The sequence below is a fragment of the Oncorhynchus nerka genome, linkage group LG10, assembly GCF_034236695.1.
Source record: "Oncorhynchus nerka isolate Pitt River linkage group LG10, Oner_Uvic_2.0, whole genome shotgun sequence".
NCBI lineage: Eukaryota > Metazoa > Chordata > Actinopteri > Salmoniformes > Salmonidae > Oncorhynchus > Oncorhynchus nerka.
In genome coordinates this window covers 57,038,944-57,058,860 of record NC_088405.1, presented here as the reverse complement: position 1 = coordinate 57,058,860, position 19,917 = coordinate 57,038,944, and the positions used below count along the sequence as shown (strand labels likewise).

Here is a 19,917-nt window from a genome sequence, read left to right as displayed (position 1 = left end):
AATGGAGGACAATGTTGAGTTTTTAAATGAAATCCGTTTAAAAATAAGAACTTGACATGGACATATAGGTACTTTATTATTCATTTTTCTGATTTCTCATTTCACAATAAATATATTGGAGCAGATTGAGATGTAAGCCTATTGCGTTGTCGCGTTCTGAAACATCCCCATTGATAATTCAGCAACGCTTGAATTCAGCACCAGGCACGTGGACAGCGACTAAACTTTTTTCATTCACTTTAACATCAGTTCAAATCCTGCCAAACTCAAATGAAGACGGGAACAACACCACATGTTGGTTTGTTGAGTGAGGACACGTTGATAGCTAGTGGAATCCGTGCATTAAATTGGCTTAAAGGAGAAAGTTGCGACTAGTGTTAACTCAATGTTTTTACCTTATGGGACTGTTCCGATTCATGAAAAGGAGTTCATACATCACACAAGCATTTCTTTACAATATTTCTGTATAACTATTTAGTATTTAACTGAAGTTATAGGCTACATCATATTTGTAGGAATATATAATTATAAGATAGAAAACTATTGTGTGGTGTTTTTTTAATGACTCAGGATGTCGCTGTTCACCAGCTAAGAAAAGTTAGGCAGCCTACATTTCTCAACCCGGTAATTTATTACTCAGAGGGCGGATACAACCTACCGCGCCATTATCACTGAGGAGCAGTCGGCCAAAGGACCTAATTTCTTCAGTTGGGTAATTTATCTTAGCCAATATTTGTAGTAGCCTACATTGCATAATAATTTTTTCACCTTGTAATTTGAATATTTTCGTTTTTTACATCGAAAATGGGCTACATTGGATTTACAGTTTCAGCTTTTGTCCTCCATCTGGCTTTTGTTCTATTTCTGATACGCATCAGCAATGGCGACATGACCTATTCTATTCCAGAGGAGATGAAACGCGGATCTGTGGTCGGAAATATAGCCAAGGATCTTGGGTTGGATGCTAAGAGACTGTCGGCTCGAAAAGCTCGTTTAGAAGAGGATGGAACTAAACACTTCTGTGACATTAACCTGACATCGGGAGATCTTGTTGTCGCTGAAAGAATTGATAGGGAGCAGCTTTGCGGTCCGAGGATTTCATGTGGGCTCAAATATGAAATGGTTCTTGAAAGTCCTTTAGAATTGCATCGCATATCTCTTCAGATTCAGGATGTTAACGATAATTCACCACAGTTTGCAGATGATGTTATCAAATTGGAAATAAGGGAATCAGCTGATAGAGGTGAACGTTTCCCCATTAATGAGGCCCACGATGCAGATATAGGTCAGAATGCAGTTCAAAGCTACTCTTTGCAAAGGAATGACCATTTTGTCTTGAATGTTCATACTAATCGAGATGGTGGTAAATACTGTGAGTTAGTGTTAGAGAAAGAGCTGGACCGAGAACAAAAGCAGGAGGTGACGTTGTTACTTACTGCTGTTGATGGTGGGACTCCACAGAGATCCGGTACTGTAGTTATACACGTCACTGTGTTGGATGCTAACGACAATATTCCAGTATTTAGCCAGGACGTGTATAAGGTCAGTCTACCAGAAAATTCTCCGTTGGGCACTGTAGTAGATACGGTCCGCGCAACTGATGTAGACGAGGGGGCAAATGGCGAGGTAACATATGATCTAGGTCGAGTTTCTGAGGAGTTGAATAATTTGTTTCACCTCGATAGTAAAACTGGGGTTATAAATCTGTCTGGACCAATAGATTATGAGAAGCAGCCCATTTATGAGTTGCGTGTCCTCGCCAAAGATGGTGCAGGTTTGGTGTCATACACAAAAGTACTGATAGATATTACTGACGTAAACGACAACGCACCAGTGATATTAATAAAAACCCTGACCAATCCAATTACCGAGAATGTGTTAGCTGGAACAGAGGTGGGCATCATTAATGTACAGGATAAAGACTCTGGGGGGAATAGACAGGTCCGATGCTCCATTCAACAAAATGTTCCATTCAAATTAAACCCCTCAATCAAAAACTATTATTCTCTGGTAACAACGAGTGAACTCGACCGTGAGATAATATCAGATTATAACATAACTATTACTGCCACTGACGAGGGGACTCCACCTTTATCCTCCTCAAAGACTATTCATTTATCTGTGTCAGACGTGAACGACAACCCTCCTAAGTTTGACGAACAATCCTACAGCGCCTACGCGACTGAAAATAACACGCCTGGCTCCTCTTTGTGTTCTGTTACTGCCAGAGACCCAGATTGGAGACAGAACGGCACTGTGGTCTATTCTCTATTGCACAGTGATGTGAACGGTGTTCCGGTGTCCTCATTTTTATCCATCAGTGGAGACACGGGGGTGATCCATACTGTGAGAGCATTTGATTATGAGCTGTTTAGGAGCTTCAAAGTCCACGTTGTAGCCAGAGACAATGGTTCTCCTCCACTCAGCAGTAACGTGTCAGTGAGTGTCTTCATAACAGATGAGAATGATAACTCTCCCCAGATATTATACCCTGCTCTAGCAGGGAACTCCTTGATGACTGAGATGGTCCCCAAAGCTGCTCTGGCGGGGTCCCTGGTTTCCAAGGTGATAGCTGTGGACGCTGACTCTGGACAAAACGCGTGGCTTTCATATCACATCGTGAAATCGACTGATCCGGGACTTTTCACTATTGGTCTTCATAGCGGAGAGATCAGGGCACAGCGGGATATTTCTGAATCTGACAGTATGAAGCAGAACCTTGTTATATCAGTGAAAGATAACGGACAGCCCTCTCTCTCTACAACCTGTGATGTATATTTACTCATATCAGACAACTTGGCTGAAGTTCCAGAACTGAAAGACATGGCTTATGAGGATAGTTCCAAACTAACTTCCTATTTGATCATTAGTCTGGTCTCTGTTTCCACCTTTTTCCTGACTTTCATTATTCTCATTCTGGCCGTGAGGTTCTGCCGCAGTAGAAAGCCTAGAATGTTGTTTGATGGAGCAGTCGCCATTCCCAGCGCGTATCTCCCTCCCAACTATGCAGAGGTGGATGGAGCTGGAACTCTGCGCAGTTCTTACAATTATGATGCATACCTGACAACGGGCTCACGCACCAGTGACTTCAAGTTTGTCAAATCTTACAATGACAGCACGCTGCATGCTGACCAGACACTTAAGAAGAATCTAAATGAACCTCTTGGAGAAAATATCATCACTTTCAACACCTTGGGGGAGTGCGAGGTGAGATTTCACAGCTTTGATATTGTGATAAACCAAAATGCTTTATTTGTTTATTTAGCCGTTTTGCATAGTCCATCATATGAAACTATAGGTAGCTTACTTTATTGTGTGTTATGCTAATATTAGTACAACAGTCTTGTCTCCTGTACTCTTTCAGTCATTTGATTCAGTCCCATTTTTCATCACTGATAATCTCTGAGGATGTTTTTATTTTCCCGTCTTCATCCCATTTTACTGTGATTTAGTAAAACACGTAGGTACGTTTCAGCACCACTTAAAAAACTGCAATAGGTAAAGACGTGGATTATGTTTGAAAGAAACGCCGGATTTTAAATGCCTTTTTCCCCCTTCGAAAACTGTAATGGGTAGAGACGTCAAATATGTTTGAAAGAAAGGTCTGATTTTAAAACGACCCTTTTCCAGTGATTATATTTGGAATTACTTTATTGGCATGGTCTTTTGAAGACTACATGGACAGACTACTTTGCCCATTGATCATTCGATTGAGATGTTGACTCACATGGGCTGTAACACAAAGGGGGATTCGTGTTTTTACAATCCTGCATTTTGAAATAGTCTACCTCTGTTGATATGAGGGGTCCCATTATGTATCTTTAAAAACAATTAAACCCGGCATGTTTTCCTATGCGTTGCAGTTCTTCTCCATACAATTGGCGAGAGACTTGTACAACTATTTTCTGCAGTTTTATGAAACTACACGGAGTGTCGCTATTCACCAGCAGTAGCTTTATAATTAATCTCTCCACCCATTCTTGACATTTCCAGTGAGGGAGGGGACATCATTATTGCAGTGTAAAAGTCTCCTGCTTAACATTTTAACGTGGTGCATTTTGATCTGCTGGTTGTAAACGTTTCTTCGGTTGGATAGCACTGATTTTTACCACACTAATCGGCCTAATTGGAATGAGTTGTGTTACCTGAAAATGGAATACAAGGGATTCTCGTTCTCTGCATCGATGTTCGGACTGCCTTTGTTTCTTATCCTGCTGCACACCACCTATGGAGATGTTAACTATTCTGTTCTGGAGGAGATGAAACGCGGATCTGTTGTCGGAAATATAGCCAAGGATCTGGGACTGGATGCAAAACGACTTGTATATCGGAAAGCTCGTTTAGATGTTCAAGGTAGCAGCAAGCGTTATTGTGAAATCAATCTGAATAATGGGGATATGGTCATCGCTGAAATAATAGACAGGGAGCAGCTTTGCGGTAGGAGGATTTCATGCACCTTAAAATACGAGATGGTTCTGGAAAATCCTTTAGAATTACATAACATAATCTTACAGGTAGAAGATATTAATGACAATAGCCCACAATTTGGGGAAGACAGCGTTACGTTTGATATCCGAGAGTCAGCAGTCAAAGGCGCTCGATTTTCGGTGAATCCGGCTCATGATGCAGATATAGGACTGAACGCTGTTCAAAGCTACACACTACAAAGGAACGACCATTTTAGCCTGGCTGTTCATACCAACCCAGGGTCTGAAAAGTATGGTGAGCTCGTGTTAGACACAGAGTTAGATCGAGAACAAAAGCAGGAGGTGACATTAATACTTACTGCGGTTGACGGTGGGACTCCACAGAGATCTGGTACTGTAGTCATACACGTCACTGTGTTGGATGCTAACGATAATACACCAGTGTTTAGCGAAAATGTCTATAAGGTCAGTGTACCAGAAAATGCTCCATTAGGTTCATTAGTTGTTACTGTAACAGCCATCGATGCAGACGAGGGGGCAAATGGAGAAGTGACGTACGGATTTGGACCAATCTCAGAAGAATTAAATAAAATATTTTCTCTTGACCCTAAAACGGGAGACATCAGGATAGCAGGACAGATGGATTTTGAAGAAGAATCCATTCATGAATTGCGGATCAAAGCCAAAGATGGCTCGGGATTGACTTCCTTTGCCAAAATATTCATAGAAATTACAGATGTTAATGACAACGCCCCAGTGATATCTCTTACATCCTTGACCAATCCCATCCCAGAGAACCTGTTACCTGGCAGAGAGGTGGGCATCATTAATGTATTGGATAAGGACTCTGGGGGAAATAGACAGGTCCGCTGCTCCATTCAACAAAATGTTCCTTTCAAACTAAACCCCTCAATCAAAAACTACTTTTCTCTGGTAACAACTAGTGAATTAGACCGAGAGAACATTTCAGATTATAACATAACTATTACTGCCACCGACGAGGGGTCTCCACCTTTATCCTCCTCGAAGACTATTCATTTATCTGTGTCAGACGTGAATGACAACCCACCTGTGTTTGAAGAACAATCCTACAGCGCCTATGTGACTGAAAATAACAAGCCTGGCTCCTCTGTGTGTTCTGTTACTGCCAGAGACCCAGACTGGAGACAGAACGGCACGGTGGTCTATTCTCTATTGCCCAGTGATGTCAACGGTGTTCCGGTGTCCTCATATTTTTCCATTAACGGAGACACGGGGGTGATCCATGCTGTGAGAACATTTGATTATGAGCAGTTTAGGAGCTTCAAAGTCCACGTTGTAGCCAGAGACAATGGTTCTCCTCCACTCAGCAGTAACGTGACAGTGAGTGTCTTCATAACAGATGAGAATGATAACTCTCCCCAGATATTATACCCTGCTCCAGCAGGGAACTCATTGATGACTGAGATGGTCCCCAAAGCTGCTCTGGCGGGGTCCCTGGTTTCCAAGGTGATAGCTGTGGATGCTGACTCTGGACAAAATGCGTGGCTTTCATATCAGATCTTGAAATCGACTGATGTGGGACTTTTCACTGTTGGTCTCCACAGTGGAGAGATCAGGGCCCAGCGGGACATTGCTGAATCTGACAGTATGAAGCAGAACCTTGTTATATCAGTGAAAGATAACGGACAGCCCTCTCTCTCTACAACCTGTGATGTATATTTACTCATATCAGATAACTTGGCTGAAATTCCAGAACTGAAAGACATGGCTTATGAGGATAGTTCCAAACTAACTTCCTATTTGATCATCGCACTGGTCTTTGTCTCCACCTTTTTCCTGACTTTCATTATTCTCATCCTGGCCGTGAGGTTCTGCCGCAGTAGAAAGCCTAGAATGTTGTTTGATGGAGCAGTCGCCATTCCCAGCGCGTATTTCCCTCCCAACTATGCAGAGGTGGATGGAGCTGGAACTCTGCGCAGTTCTTATAACTATGATGCATACCTGACAACGGGCTCACGCACCAGTGACTTCAAGTTTGTCCGATCTTACAATGACAGCACGCTGCCTGCTGATCTTACACTGAAGAGAAGCCCAACAAAGTTATTAGAAGGAAGTATCATCGCACTCAACACTGCAGGGGAGCCTATTGAGGTAAGAACGAACTAAAAGTAGATACCACTTTTGATTGTGTGCGAACGCATCGGATGTTATGATATCAGAATTGCTTTCCTAGTGTGTTAGTGGACTTTTTAATGCCTTTCCACAAGGGATATTCTTTCTATTTCGTGTTGGTGTGTGTACAATTAGGGATACTTTCCCAATCATGCAGCGTGTTTTCATTTCCCTTCCTGTAGTATCCTCATTGCCTACAACATTTTTCTTTAAGAACATTTGCTACTTTTCCACGTTTCAGCACCAGGTTAGTGGACAGCGACGTAACCATCACTTTACCTTAGAGCATAGTGGATATATAATTGCTGGGTTTGATTAGTAATATGGATTATGCATCGTTGGATTTTATGTGGACCGTTGATTTAGCTTATCTATGTGTTGTTGTTACTCGGCAACCATGAATAATCAGACTGTGGCAACAGTATGGAAATATTGAATTTATTTTTCCTATCTTGTAATATATGATTACAAAAGGAGCTAATTGCGCACAACTATTGGTTTTGCTCTCTTCTCTTGCTAAGCTACATGAAACGTTCGTGATACTTTGCACAACACAAGGATGGGGGAAATATTGACCAAGATGATAAATGACGTGGAACTATTTGTATTGTGACTGCTGTACTCTGTAAGAACTCAGGATGTCGCTGTTTACCATACATAGAATTGCATGCTTTTCTCCACCCACCATTGGATTATTCAAAAGAGTAATAGGCTATATTGCATCACTTTCAACGAAGAGCAGTCGGATAACAATCGTTTTGCTATTCCTTTTGAGAGCCTAATATTGTACACTTACAATACCGTATCAGTTCGACTAGTTTTGAACTCTAATGTTGACAATTGGTTTTGATCATCCAGAATGGGGTACACAGGATCTTCGGTTTTTACCTTATTGTTCCGCCTGGCTTTTTGTCATTGCCTGATGCGCATCAGCAATGGAGACTTGAGCTATTCTATTCCAGAGGAGATGAAACGCGGATCTGTGATCGGAAATCTAGTTCAGGATCTGGGGCTGGATGCTAAGAGACTTTCAGGTCGTAAAGCTCGTTTGGATATGGATGGCAGTCGTCAACGTTACTGTGACATTAATGTGAATACCGGAGATTTAATTGTGGCTGAAACAATAGACAGGGAGGAGCTGTGTGGACCGAAGGTTACTTGTTCTTTAAAATACGAGCTTGTGCTGGAAAAACCTCTTGAATTACATCGCATAACTGTACAAATACAAGATATAAATGACAATTCACCACGGTTTCCCAATGCACGTATTGATCTAGAAATTCGGGAATCTGCTTACAAAGGCGCACGATACCCCTTGGATGAACCTCATGACTCTGACATAGGATTAAATGGTATTCAAAGCTATTCACTGGAGAGGAATGCCTATTTTATTTTGGACGTTCAAACGAGCTCAGACGGAGGAAAATATGGCGAGTTAGTGTTAGAAAAAGAGCTGGATCGAGAACAACAACAAGAGGTGACGTTGTTACTTACTGCTGTTGATGGCGGGACTCCGCAGAGATCTGGTACTGTAGTTATACACGTCACTGTGTTGGATGCTAACGATAATAAACCAGTGTTTAGCCAGACAGTGTATAAAGTCCGTTTGCCTGAAAATTCTCCAACAGGGACTGTTGTAGTTGCAGTTAGTGCTAGTGATGAAGACGAAGGAGCAAATGGAGAAGTATTATATGAGTTCAGTCGTATTTCCGATAAAGCAGCTAAACTGTTTTCCATCGATAAAAAGACCGGCGAGATGAAAGTGCAGGGTCCCATAGATTATGAAGAAAATACAGAATACGAAGTGCGTGTCCAGGCTAAAGATGGGTCTGGCTTAGCTGGCAATGCAAAAGTAATGATAGAAATCACTGATTTAAATGACAACGCACCGGTGATATTGATCAAATCCTTTAACAATCCCATCCCCGAGAACGTGTTACCTGGAACAGAGGTGGGGATCATAAATGTACAAGATGAAGATTCAGAGGGAAATAGACAGGTCCGCTGCTCCATTCAACAAAATGTTCCTTTCAAACTGAACCCTTCTATCAAAAACTACTATTCTCTGATAACAACAGGTGAACTAGACCGTGAGATAATATCAGATTATAACATAACTATAACTGCCACTGACGAGGGGACTCCGCCTTTATCCTCCTCAAAGACAATTCATTTATCTGTGTCAGACGTGAATGACAATCCACCTGTGTTTGAAGAACAATCCTACAGCGCCTATGTGATTGAAAATAACAAGCCTGGCTCCTCAATATGTTCGGTTACTGCCAGAGACCCAGACTGGCGACAGAACGGCACTGTGGTCTATTCTCTATTGCCTAGTGGTGTCAATGGTGTTCCGGTGTCCTCATTTTTATCCATTAACGGAGACACGGGGGTGATCCATGCTGTGAGAACATTTGATTATGAACAGTTTAGGAGCTTCAAAGTCCACGTTGTAGCCAGAGACAATGGTTCTCCTCCACTCAGCAGTAACGTGACTGTGAGTGTCTTCATAACAGATGAGAATGATAACTCTCCCCAGATATTATACCCTGCTCCAGCAGGGAACTCCTTGATGACTGAGATGGTCCCCAAAGCTACTCTGGCGGGGTCCCTGGTTTCCAAGGTAATAGCTGTGGATGCCGACTCTGGACAAAACGCGTGGCTTTCATATCTCTTCGTGAAATCGTCTGATCCGGGACTTTTCACTATTGGTCTCCACAGCGGAGAGATCAGGGCACAGCGGGACATTGCTGAATCTGACAGTATGGAGCAGAACCTTGTTATATTAGTGAAAGATAACGGACAGCCCTCCCTCTCTACAACCTGTGATGTATATTTACTCATATCAGATAACTTGGCTGAAGTTCCAGAACTGAAAGACATGGCTTATGAGGATAGTTCCAAACTAACTTCCTATTTGATCATTAGTCTGGTCTCTGTCTCCACCTTTTTCCTGACTTTCATTATTCTCATTCTGGCCGTGAGGTTCTGCCGCAGTAGAAAGCCTAGAATGTTGTTTGATGGAGCAGTCGCCATTCCCAGCGCTTATCTCCCTCCCAACTATGCAGAGGTGGATGGAGCTGGATCTCTGCGCAGTTCTTATAACTATGATGCATACCTGACAACGGGCTCACGCACCAGTGACTTCAAGTTTGTCAGATCTTACAATGACAGCACGCTGCCTGCTGATCAGACACTAACAAGATGTCCAGATACATTATTAGAAGGGAGTATCACCACGCTCAACACTGCAGGAGCGGCGAATGAGGTAAGCCTTCGCTCATCTGAGATACCACCGTTTGTATGTGAGCTGTTTCGTTGTGGGAGAATGGGTTATGCATGATGAAAATACATTCTGGGCCTTAATGGCTTATGCCATCCTATAGAAACAGTAGGTCTATACTCGTTTTAGATGATAACATCTTAGTAGGGTACAATGTGGAATTTATCCACTCATTGTTTTGTTTGATTGGTTGAGTTTTAAAGGTGCTCGCTGTTTCTTCTCTTCTCTGTGAGGAGTAATTCACTAAGGGTTTGATTTGATGGAAGCAGTTTGCTCCTTGTTTGTTGGTGCTTTGGTTTCCTATAAATATAACAAGCAATGCAGTTTCGGTTGCTTTTAGTTGAGCATGCCTGTGGTGTTTTCTTCACAGATGTTCTAATGGAGTTGACAACAAAGCTTGATGGAGATAGGAAAACATGGTTTAGACTACTTTTGAAAAGGAATCAGGCATTTTATAATACATTCTTTTTAATTGACCTGGGAAGTTTTTTTTATGTCTTTTGAAACGTGAATATAAATTGTTACGATGTGTATTTAAAATCCCCATTGCTTTCCGTTTTTCTTGAGGTCGCCTACATTTCAGCACTTGACCAGTGGACACCGAGGAGACTGTTTTAGTCTCCTGAAGTCTAACTGTCGAAAACTCAAAGATAGAATGCGAAAGAATTAGCGTTATTTTGATGACTAACGAAACATCCATAGTGAAATCGACAGTTTTCATGATGGTTGACATTTTTTATTATCCAGGAAAAATACATGTTGCAACTAGTCTACTAATGGCTTATTGTGTGACTATTTAGGCATATTGTGTACGTTTCTCCTAATAGCGTACATCATCCATGTCTTCTCATGATCATGTCACGATGAGGTTACCACTGATTTGAAGCCTATATCTTTCATGTTTTAGTAAAGTCGTCTGCGTTTGGAGAATATGATACATTCTAAGAAGTACACATGGAAAACAATATTAGCCTACGAGCATGCTGTTTTTCTGATAGACTCATGATGTCGCTTTCCACATGCTAAGTACAGTTAACTATATACTTCCACCTACTACGGGGGTGTAGGCTCCATACAGCGCGTCGCATTACCATTTCTCACTGAACAGCGGTTAGACATTGTAATCTTTCTTCCGTTTGGCTATTGATTGTGGACAATTGGCCTTAATTGCTATTAGACATTAAAGATGGGCTACAAAGGCTTTACGTTTTTTGCATTTGCTTTTCGTCTGTCCTTTTGCCTTTTCTTCATACACATCAGCAAAGGAGACGTGAGCTATTCTATACCAGAGCAAGTGAAACGCGGATCTGTAATCGGAAATATAGCCAAGGATCTGAGGTTGGATGTTAAGAGACTTTCGGCTCTAAAATATCCTTTGGAGGAGGATGCAACTTTGAATTCGGGAGAGCTTATTGTCACTGAATTAATAGACAGGTAGCAGCTTTGCAGTGGGAGGATTTTATTCACATGAAACTGTTCTGGAGATCCTTTAGAATTGTATCGCAGATCTTTTCAGATTCAAGATGTGATGGACAATTAACCCCAGTTTGCAGATGATGTTATTAAACTGGAAATGATGGAGTCGTCAGTTAAAGGTGCTCACTTTCCCTTTAATGAAGCCCACGATTCAGATATAGGTCAGAATGCAGTTCAAAGCATTTATTTACAAAGGAATGGTTATTTTTGTTGAATGTTCAAACTAATCGAGACAGAGGAAAATACGTTGATTTGTTATTAGATAAAGAATTAGATCGAGAACAACAACACGAGGTGACATTATTACTTACTGCGGTTAACGGTGGGGCTCCACAGAGATCTGGTACTGTAGTTATACACGTTAATGTGTTGGATGCTAACGATAATATCCCAGTATTTAGCCAGGATGTTTACAAGGTCATTTTGTCTGACAATTCTCAGTTTTGGTACCTTGAGGTAAGACCACTCGATGTATTACTCATTGGAAAGTGGTTGCACTTTTTACTGAGTGGGACATCCTGGTTAAATACAAATGTGTCTTTTTACATCACCATGTAGGTTCAGAATGTCTTTTTCGATAGTAGTATCATTTAGGTAGAAGCTTAAACAGTTTGTCTATGGCATCCTGATTCATATGTTTAACGGGCATTGCAATTGTTATTCGTCTTTATGGAAGTCTGGTTGTTGTATTCGCCCAAAGTAATTCTGACATGCAGTAGGTTAAGCGTATTTTCTTACCCTGTTTTAGAGTCACTGAATGGAGGACAATGTTGAGTTTTTAAATGGAATCCGTTTAAAAATAAGAACTTGACATGGACATATAGATACGTTATTATTCATTTTTCTAATTTCACAATAAATATATTGGAGTAGATTGAGATGTAAGCCTATTGCGTTGTCGCGTTCTGAAACATCCCCATTGATAATTCAGCAACTCTTAACATCACCTACGTTTCAGCACCAGGCACGTGGACAGCGACTAAACTTTTTTCCTTCACTTTAACATCAGTTGAAATCCTGCCAAACTCAAATGAAGACGGGATCAATAACACATGTTGGTTTGTTGAGTGAGGACACGTTGATAGCTAGTGGAATCAGTGCATTAAATTGGCTTAAAGGAGAAAGTTGCGACTAGTGTTAACTCAATGTTTTTGACCTTATTGACTGTTCTGATTCATGAACAGGAGTTCATACATCACACAAGCATTACTTTAAACATATTCTTCGTAACTATTTATTATTTAACTGGTCATTGGCTACATCATATTTGTAGGAATATATAATAACAAGATAGAAAACTATTGTGTGCTGTTTTTTTAATGACTCAGGATGTCGCTGTTCACCAGCTAAGAAAAGTTAGGCAGCCTACACTTCTCAACCCGCTAATAGATTACTCAAAGGGCGGGTACAGTCTATCGCGCCATTATCACTGAGCAGCAGTCGGCCAAAGGAACAATTTCTTCAGTTGGGTAATTTATCTTAGCCAATATTTGTAGTAGCCTACATTGCGTAATTCTCTTTTTCACCTTGTAATTGGAATATTTTCGTTTGTACATCGAAAATGGGCTACATTGGATTTACAGTTTCAGCTTTTGTCCTCCATCTGGCTTTTGTTCTATCCCTGATACGCATCAGCAATGGCGACATGACCTATTCTATTCCAGAGGAGATGAAACGCGGATCTGTGGTCGGAAATATAGCCAAGGATCTTGGGTTGGATATTAAGAGACTGTCGGCTCGAAAAGCTCGTTTAGAAGGGGATGGAACTAAACACTTCTGTGACATTGACCTGAATTCGGGAGATCTTGTTGTCGCTGAAAGAATTGATAGGGAACAGCTTTGCGGTCCGAGGATTTCATGTGGGCTCAAATATGAAATGGTTCTTGAAAGTCCTTTAGAATTGCATCGCATATCTCTTCAGATTCAGGATGTTAACGATAATTCACCACAGTTTGCAGATGATGTTATTAAATTGGAAATAAGGGAATCAGCTCATAAAGGTGAACGTTTCCCCATTAATGAGGCCCACGATGCAGATATAGGTCAGAATGCAGTTCAAAGCTACTCTTTACAAAGGAATGACCATTTTGTCTTGAATGTTCATACTAATCGAGATGGGGGAAAATACGGTGAGTTAGTGTTAGAGAAAGAGCTGGACCGAGAACAAAAGCAGGAGGTGACGTTGTTACTGACTGCGGTTGACGGTGGGACTCCACAGAGATCTGGTACTGTAGTTATACACGTCACTGTGTTGGATGCTAACGACAATATTCCAGTATTTAGCCAGGACGTTTATAAGGTCAGTCTACCAGAAAATTATCCGTTGGGTACGGTAGTAGCTACAGTCCGCGCAACTGATGTAGACGAGGGAGCAAATGGCGAGGTAACATATGATCTAGGTCGAATATCTGATGAGTTGAAGAATTTGTTTAAACTCGATAGTAAAACTGGGGTTATAAATCTGTCTGGACCGATAGATTATGAGGAGCAGCCCATTTATGAGTTGCGCGTCCTCGCCAAAGATGGTGCAGGTTTGGTGTCATACACAAAAGTACTGATAGATATTACTGACGTAAACGATAACGCACCAGTGATATTAATAAAAACCCTGACCAATCCAATTCCCGAGAATGTGTTACCTGGCAGAGAGGTGGGCATCATTAACGTACAGGATAAAGACTCCGGGGGGAATAGACAGGTCCGATGCTCCATTCAACAAAATGTTCCATTCAAATTAAATCCCTCAATCAAAAACTATTATTCCCTGGTAACAACGAGTGAACTCGACCGTGAGATAACATCATATTATAACATAACTATCACTGCCACCGACGAGGGGACTCCGCCTTTATCCTCCTCAAAGACTATTCATTTATCTGTGTCAGACGTGAATGACAATCCACCTGTGTTTGAAGAACAATACTACAACGCCTATGTGACTGAAAATAACAAGCCTGGCTCCTCTATGTGTTCTGTTACTGCCAGAGACCCAGACTGGAGACAGAACGGCACAGTGGTCTATTCTCTATTGCCCAGTGATGTCAACGGTGTTCCGGTGTCCTCATTTATATCCATCAACGGAGACACGGGGGTGATCCATACTGTAAAATCATTTGATTATGAGCAGTTTAGGAGCTTCAAGGTCCACGTTGTAGCCAGAGACAATGGTTCTCCTCCACTCAGCAGTAACGTGACAGTGAGTATCTTCATAACAGATGAGAATGATAACTCTCCCCAGATATTATACCCTGCTCCAGCAGGGAACTCCTTGATGACTGAGATGGTCCCCAAAGCTGCTCTGGCGGGGTCCCTGGTTTCCAAGGTGATAGCTGTGGACGCTGACTCTGGACAGAACGCGTGGCTTTCATATCACATCGTGATATCGACTGATCCGGGACTTTTCACTATTGCTCTCCACAGTGGAGAGATCAGGGCACAGCGGGACATTTCTGAATCTGACACTATGAAGCAAAACCTTGTTATATCAGTGAAAGATAACGGACAGCCCTCTCTGTCTACCACTTGTGATGTATATTTACTCATATCAGATAACTTGGCTGAAGTTCCAGAACTGAAAGACATGGCTTATGAGGATAGTTCCAAACTTACTTCCTATTTGATCATTGCACTGGTCTCTGTCTCCACCTTTTTTCTGACGTTCATTATTCTCATCCTGGCCGTGAGGTTCTGCCGCAGTAGAAAGCCCAGAATGTTGTTTGATGGAGCAGTCGCCATTCCCAGCGCGTATTTCCCTCCCAACTATGCAGAGGTGGATGGAGCTGGAACTCTGCGCAGTTCTTACAATTATGATGCATACCTGACAACGGGCTCACGCACCAGTGACTTCAAGTTTACCAGATCTTACAATGACAGCACGCTGCCTGCTGATCAGACACTGAAGAGAAGCCCAACGAAGTTATTAGAAGGAAGTTTCATCACACTCAACACTGCAGGGGAGTCTCTTGAGGTAAGACCGAACTAGAAGTAGATACCACTTTCGTTTGTGTGCGGATGATATCAGAATATCTTTCCTAGTGTGTTAGTGGTCTTTTCCTTAAATTCTTCTTTATCCTCTTGATTATGAAGGGTTATGTAAAGACATCAATATTCACTTTTTAATGCCTTTTCACAAGGGATATTCTTTCAATTTCGTTGTTGGTGTGTATAAAGTTCGGAATGCTACCCCAACCATGGAGTTTGTTTACATTTTCCTTTCTGTAGTATCCTCATTGCCTACTACATTTCTTAAAAAGTATATTGGCTACGTTTCCACATTTCAGCACGTGGTCAGTGGACAGCGACGTAAACATAATTTTACGTTAGAGCAGTGGTCACCTGCCTTTTCTGAGTCAAGATCACGTTGTGAGTCAAAATGCTGAGATCTACCGCTCTGATTTTTTATTAACATGACTAAAAAAATGTAAGCCTATGTAACATTAACCAATTAAAAACAGTTTTGTACTAATGAGGTTTGTGCAGTTAGATATAGACCCAATACATTAAAACAGCATACTGGCTTTGCTTGAATTGACCTGCCAATGCATTGTTGTTCGGGACATTTTTTAAAATGATATTTCAAAATTTGAAGTAGGCTATATGATCACACCGGTAATATATCCATTGTTGTATTACTTGTGAGGCACAGCTGAGTGAACATACATTTAAATAATTGACTTTTTATTTTACTGGGCTGATGGTGCTTGCATCTGATGGTCAGTCTCAGCGGAGGGAGAGCAGCAGACTAAGGGTCCGTCTCTCAACACTTAAACTTCAACATGAACTCACTCATAAAAACAGCAGTTTTTTTGCAGTATTCGTTGACAGTCTCTCTCTAGTCATGGTTTTAAACGTTTAGAAATCTCACAGTATCAATTTTGCCGTAGCTTTCGTTTATGCCTGCTATGTTACTGCAGACTCGGTCATTTTAGCAATCTTATTGGCCATCGGCGGCATAATGCACTTGATTTCCTCTCCAGGCCCACCGGAATGACATAGTTTGTACATTCAGACACATGAAATGGCAACAGTTTACCAACCCGGAGCGCAGGGCAGATGAATTGGCTGCACCTACCACCAACAGCCCGAGACCAACAAAAAAAAGAGGAATATGGTTGGGTTTTTTATAGAAATGTTTGGCATCGACTAGAAATGACTTGGAGATCGACAAGCCGGTTGGTAACCACTGCCTTAGAGTATAGTGGACACATAATTGCTGGGTTTGATTAATAATACGGATTAGTCATCGTTTAATTTGATGTGGACCGTTGATTTGGCTTATCTATTTATTTATTTTTGTTATTCGCTAATACATAATTAGTCAGACAGTGGCAAAAGTATGGAAATATTGAATTTACTTTTCATATCTTCTCATTTATGATTACATAACGAGTTGATTTCTCACAGCTCTTGGTTTTCCTCTCTTCTCTTGCTAAACTGCATGAAACGTTCGAAATACAACTCATAGGGCGGGATACTGACCAAGATGATAAATGACGTAAACTGTTTGTATTGTGACTGCTGTACTCTGTAAAAACTCAGGATGTCGCTGTTTACCATACATAGAATTGCATGCTTTTCTCCACCCACCATTGGATTATTCAAAAGAGTAATAGGCTATATTGCATCACTTTCAACGAAGAGCAGTCGGATAACAATCGTTTTGCTATTCCTTTTGAGAGCCTAATATTGTACACTTACAATACCGTATCAGTTCGACTAGTTTTGAACTCTAATGTTGACAATTGGTTTTGATCATCCAGAATGGGGTACACAGGATCTTCGGTTTTTACCTTATTGTTCCGCCTGGCTTTTTGTCATTGCCTGATGCGCATCAGCAATGGAGACTTGAGCTATTCTATTCCAGAGGAGATGAAGCGCGGATCTGTGATCGGAAATCTAGCTAAGGATCTGGGGCTGGATGCTAAGAGACTTTCAGGTCGTAAAGCTCGTTTGGATATGGATGGCAGTCGTCAACGTTACTGTGACATTAATGTGAATACCGGAGATTTAATTGTGGCTGAAACAATAGACAGGGAGGAGCTGTGTGGACCGAAGGTTACTTGTTCTTTAAAATACGAGCTTGTGCTGGAAAAACCTCTTGAATTACATCGCATAACTGTACAAATACACGATATAAATGACAATTCACCACGGTTTCCCAATGCACGTATTGATCTAGAAATTCGGGAATCTGCTGACAAAGGCGCACGATACCCCTTGGATGAACCTCATGACTCTGACATAGGATTAAATGGTATACAAAGCTATTCACTGGAGAGGAATGCCTATTTTATTTTGGACGTTCAAACGAGCTCAGACGGAGGAAAATATGGCGAGTTAGTGTTAGAAAAAGAGCTGGATCGAGAACAACAACAAGAGGTGACGTTGTTACTTACTGCTGTTGATGGTGGGACTCCGCAGAGGTCTGGTACTGTAGTTATACACGTCACTGTGTTGGATGCTAACGATAATAAACCAGTGTTTAGCCAGACAGTGTATAAAGTCCGTTTGCCTGAAAATTCTCCAACAGGGACTGTTGTAGTTGCAGTTAGTGCTAGTGATGAAGACGAAGGAGCAAATGGAGAAGTATTATATGAGTTCAGTCGTATTTCCGATAAAGCAGCTAAACTGTTTTCCATCGATAAAAAGACCGGCGAGATGAAAGTGCAGGGTCCCATAGATTATGAAGAAAATACAGAATACGAAGTGCGTGTCCAGGCTAAAGATGGGTCTGGCTTAGCTGGCAATGCAAAAGTAATGATAGAAATCACTGATTTAAATGACAACGCACCGGTGATATTGATCAAATCCTTTAACAATCCCATCCCCGAGAATGTGTTACCTGGAACAGAGGTGGGGATCATAAATGTACAAGATGAAGATTCACAGGGAAATAGACAGGTCCGCTGCTCCATTCAACAAAATGTTCCTTTCAAATTAAACCCCTCAATCAAAAACTATTATTCTCTGATAACAACAGGTGAACTAGACCGTGAGATAATATCAGATTATAACATAACTATTACTGCCACTGACGAGGGGACTCCACCTTTATCCTCCTCAATGACTATTCATTTATCTGTGTCCGACGTGAATGACAATCCACCTGTGTTTGAAGAACAATCATACAGCGCCTATGTGATTGAAAATAACAAGCCTGGCTCCTCAATATGTTCGGTTACTGCCAGAGACCCAGACTGGCGACAGAACGGCACTGTGGTCTATTCTCTATTGCCTAGTGGTGTCAATGGTGTTCCGGTGTCCTCATTTTTATCCATTAACGGAGACACGGGGGTGATCCATGCTGTGAGAACATTTGATTGTGAACAGTTTAGGAGCTTCAAAGTCCACGTTGTAGCCAGAGACAATGGTTCTCCTCCACTCAGCAGCAACGTGACTGTGAGTGTCTTCATAACAGATGAGAATGATAACTCTCCCCAGATATTATACCCTGCTCCAGCAGGGAACTCCTTGATGACTGAGATGGTCCCCAAAGCTGCTCTGGCGGGGTCCCTGGTTTCCAAGGTGATAGCTGTGGATGCCGACTCTGGACAAAACGCGTGGCTTTCATATCTCTTCGTGAAATCGACTGATCCGGGACTTTTCACTATTGGTCTCCACAGCGGAGAGATCAGGGCCCAGCGGGACATTGCTGAATCTGACAGTATGGAGCAGAACCTTGTTATATTAGTGAAAGATAACGGACAGCCCTCTCTCTCTACAACCTGTGATGTGTATTTACTCATATCAGATAACTTGGCTGAAGTTCCAGAACTGAAAGACATGGCTTATGAGGATAGTTCCAAACTAACTTCCTATTTGATCATTGGTCTGGTCTCTGTTTCCACCTTTTTCCTGACTTTCATTATTCTCATTCTGGCCGTGAGGTTCTGCCGCAGTAGAAAGCCTAGAATGTTGTTTGATGGAGCAGTCGCCATTCCCAGCGCGTATCTCCCTCCCAACTATGCAGAGGTGGATGGAGCTGGAACTCTCCGTAGTTCTTATAACTATGATGCATACCTGACAACGGGCTCACGCACCAGTGACTTCAAGTTTGTCAGATCTTACAATGACAGCACGCTGCCTGCTGATCAGACACTAACAAGATGTCCAGATACATTATTAGAAGGGAGTATCACCACGCTCAACACTGCAGGAGCGGCGAATGAGGTAAGCCTTCACTCATCTGAGATACCACCGTTTGTATGTGAGCTGTTTCGTTATGGGAGAATGGGTTATGCATGATGAAAATACATTCTGGGCCTTAATGGCTTATGCCATCCTATAGAAACAATAGGTCTATACTCGTTTTAGATGATAACATCTTAGTAGGGTACAATGTGGAATTGATCCACTCATTGTTTTGATTTATTGGTTGAGTTGTTTCTTCTCTTCTCTGCGAGGAGTAATTCACTAAGGGTTTGATTTGACGGAAGCAGTTTGCTCCTTGTTTGTTTGGCCTGTGGTTTCCTATAAATATAACAAGCAATGCAGTTTCGGTTGCTTTTAGTTGAGCATGCCTGTGGTGTTTTCTTCACAGATGTTCTAATGGAGTTGACAACAAAGCTTGATGGAGAT

At 41.7% G+C, this 19,917-nt stretch overlaps 3 protein-coding genes across 10 annotated transcripts in view; all 3 read left to right on the top strand.

The window, feature by feature from the left end:
• Positions 1-678: 678 nt before the first annotated feature.
• Positions 679-19,917, top strand: part of LOC115135691 (protocadherin gamma-C5-like) — a 124,565-nt gene continuing 105,326 nt past the window's right edge. For 3 of the 8 annotated variants that reach the window (XM_065023619.1, XM_065023617.1, XM_065023616.1), the window contains exon 1: positions 12,774-15,307. In XM_065023619.1, the coding sequence (XP_064879691.1) occupies positions 12,902-15,307 (2,406 nt within the window). In that variant the 5' untranslated portion in view covers positions 12,774-12,901. Of the gene's footprint in view, positions 3,208-12,773; positions 15,308-16,956; positions 19,510-19,917 lie in introns of those variants that run through there. The other 5 variants (XM_029670653.2, XM_029670639.2, XM_029670618.2 and 2 more) reach the window with 2 other exon arrangements.
• On the top strand, positions 4,152-6,575 carry LOC135573581 (protocadherin gamma-A11-like). Its single transcript, XM_065022846.1, has one exon. The coding sequence runs from the start codon at positions 4,152-4,154 to the stop codon at positions 6,573-6,575; it is 2,424 nt and encodes an 807-aa protein (XP_064878918.1).
• Positions 7,297-9,924, top strand: LOC135573580 (protocadherin beta-15-like). Its single transcript, XM_065022845.1, has one exon. The coding sequence runs from the start codon at positions 7,441-7,443 to the stop codon at positions 9,922-9,924; it is 2,484 nt and encodes an 827-aa protein (XP_064878917.1). The 5' UTR covers positions 7,297-7,440.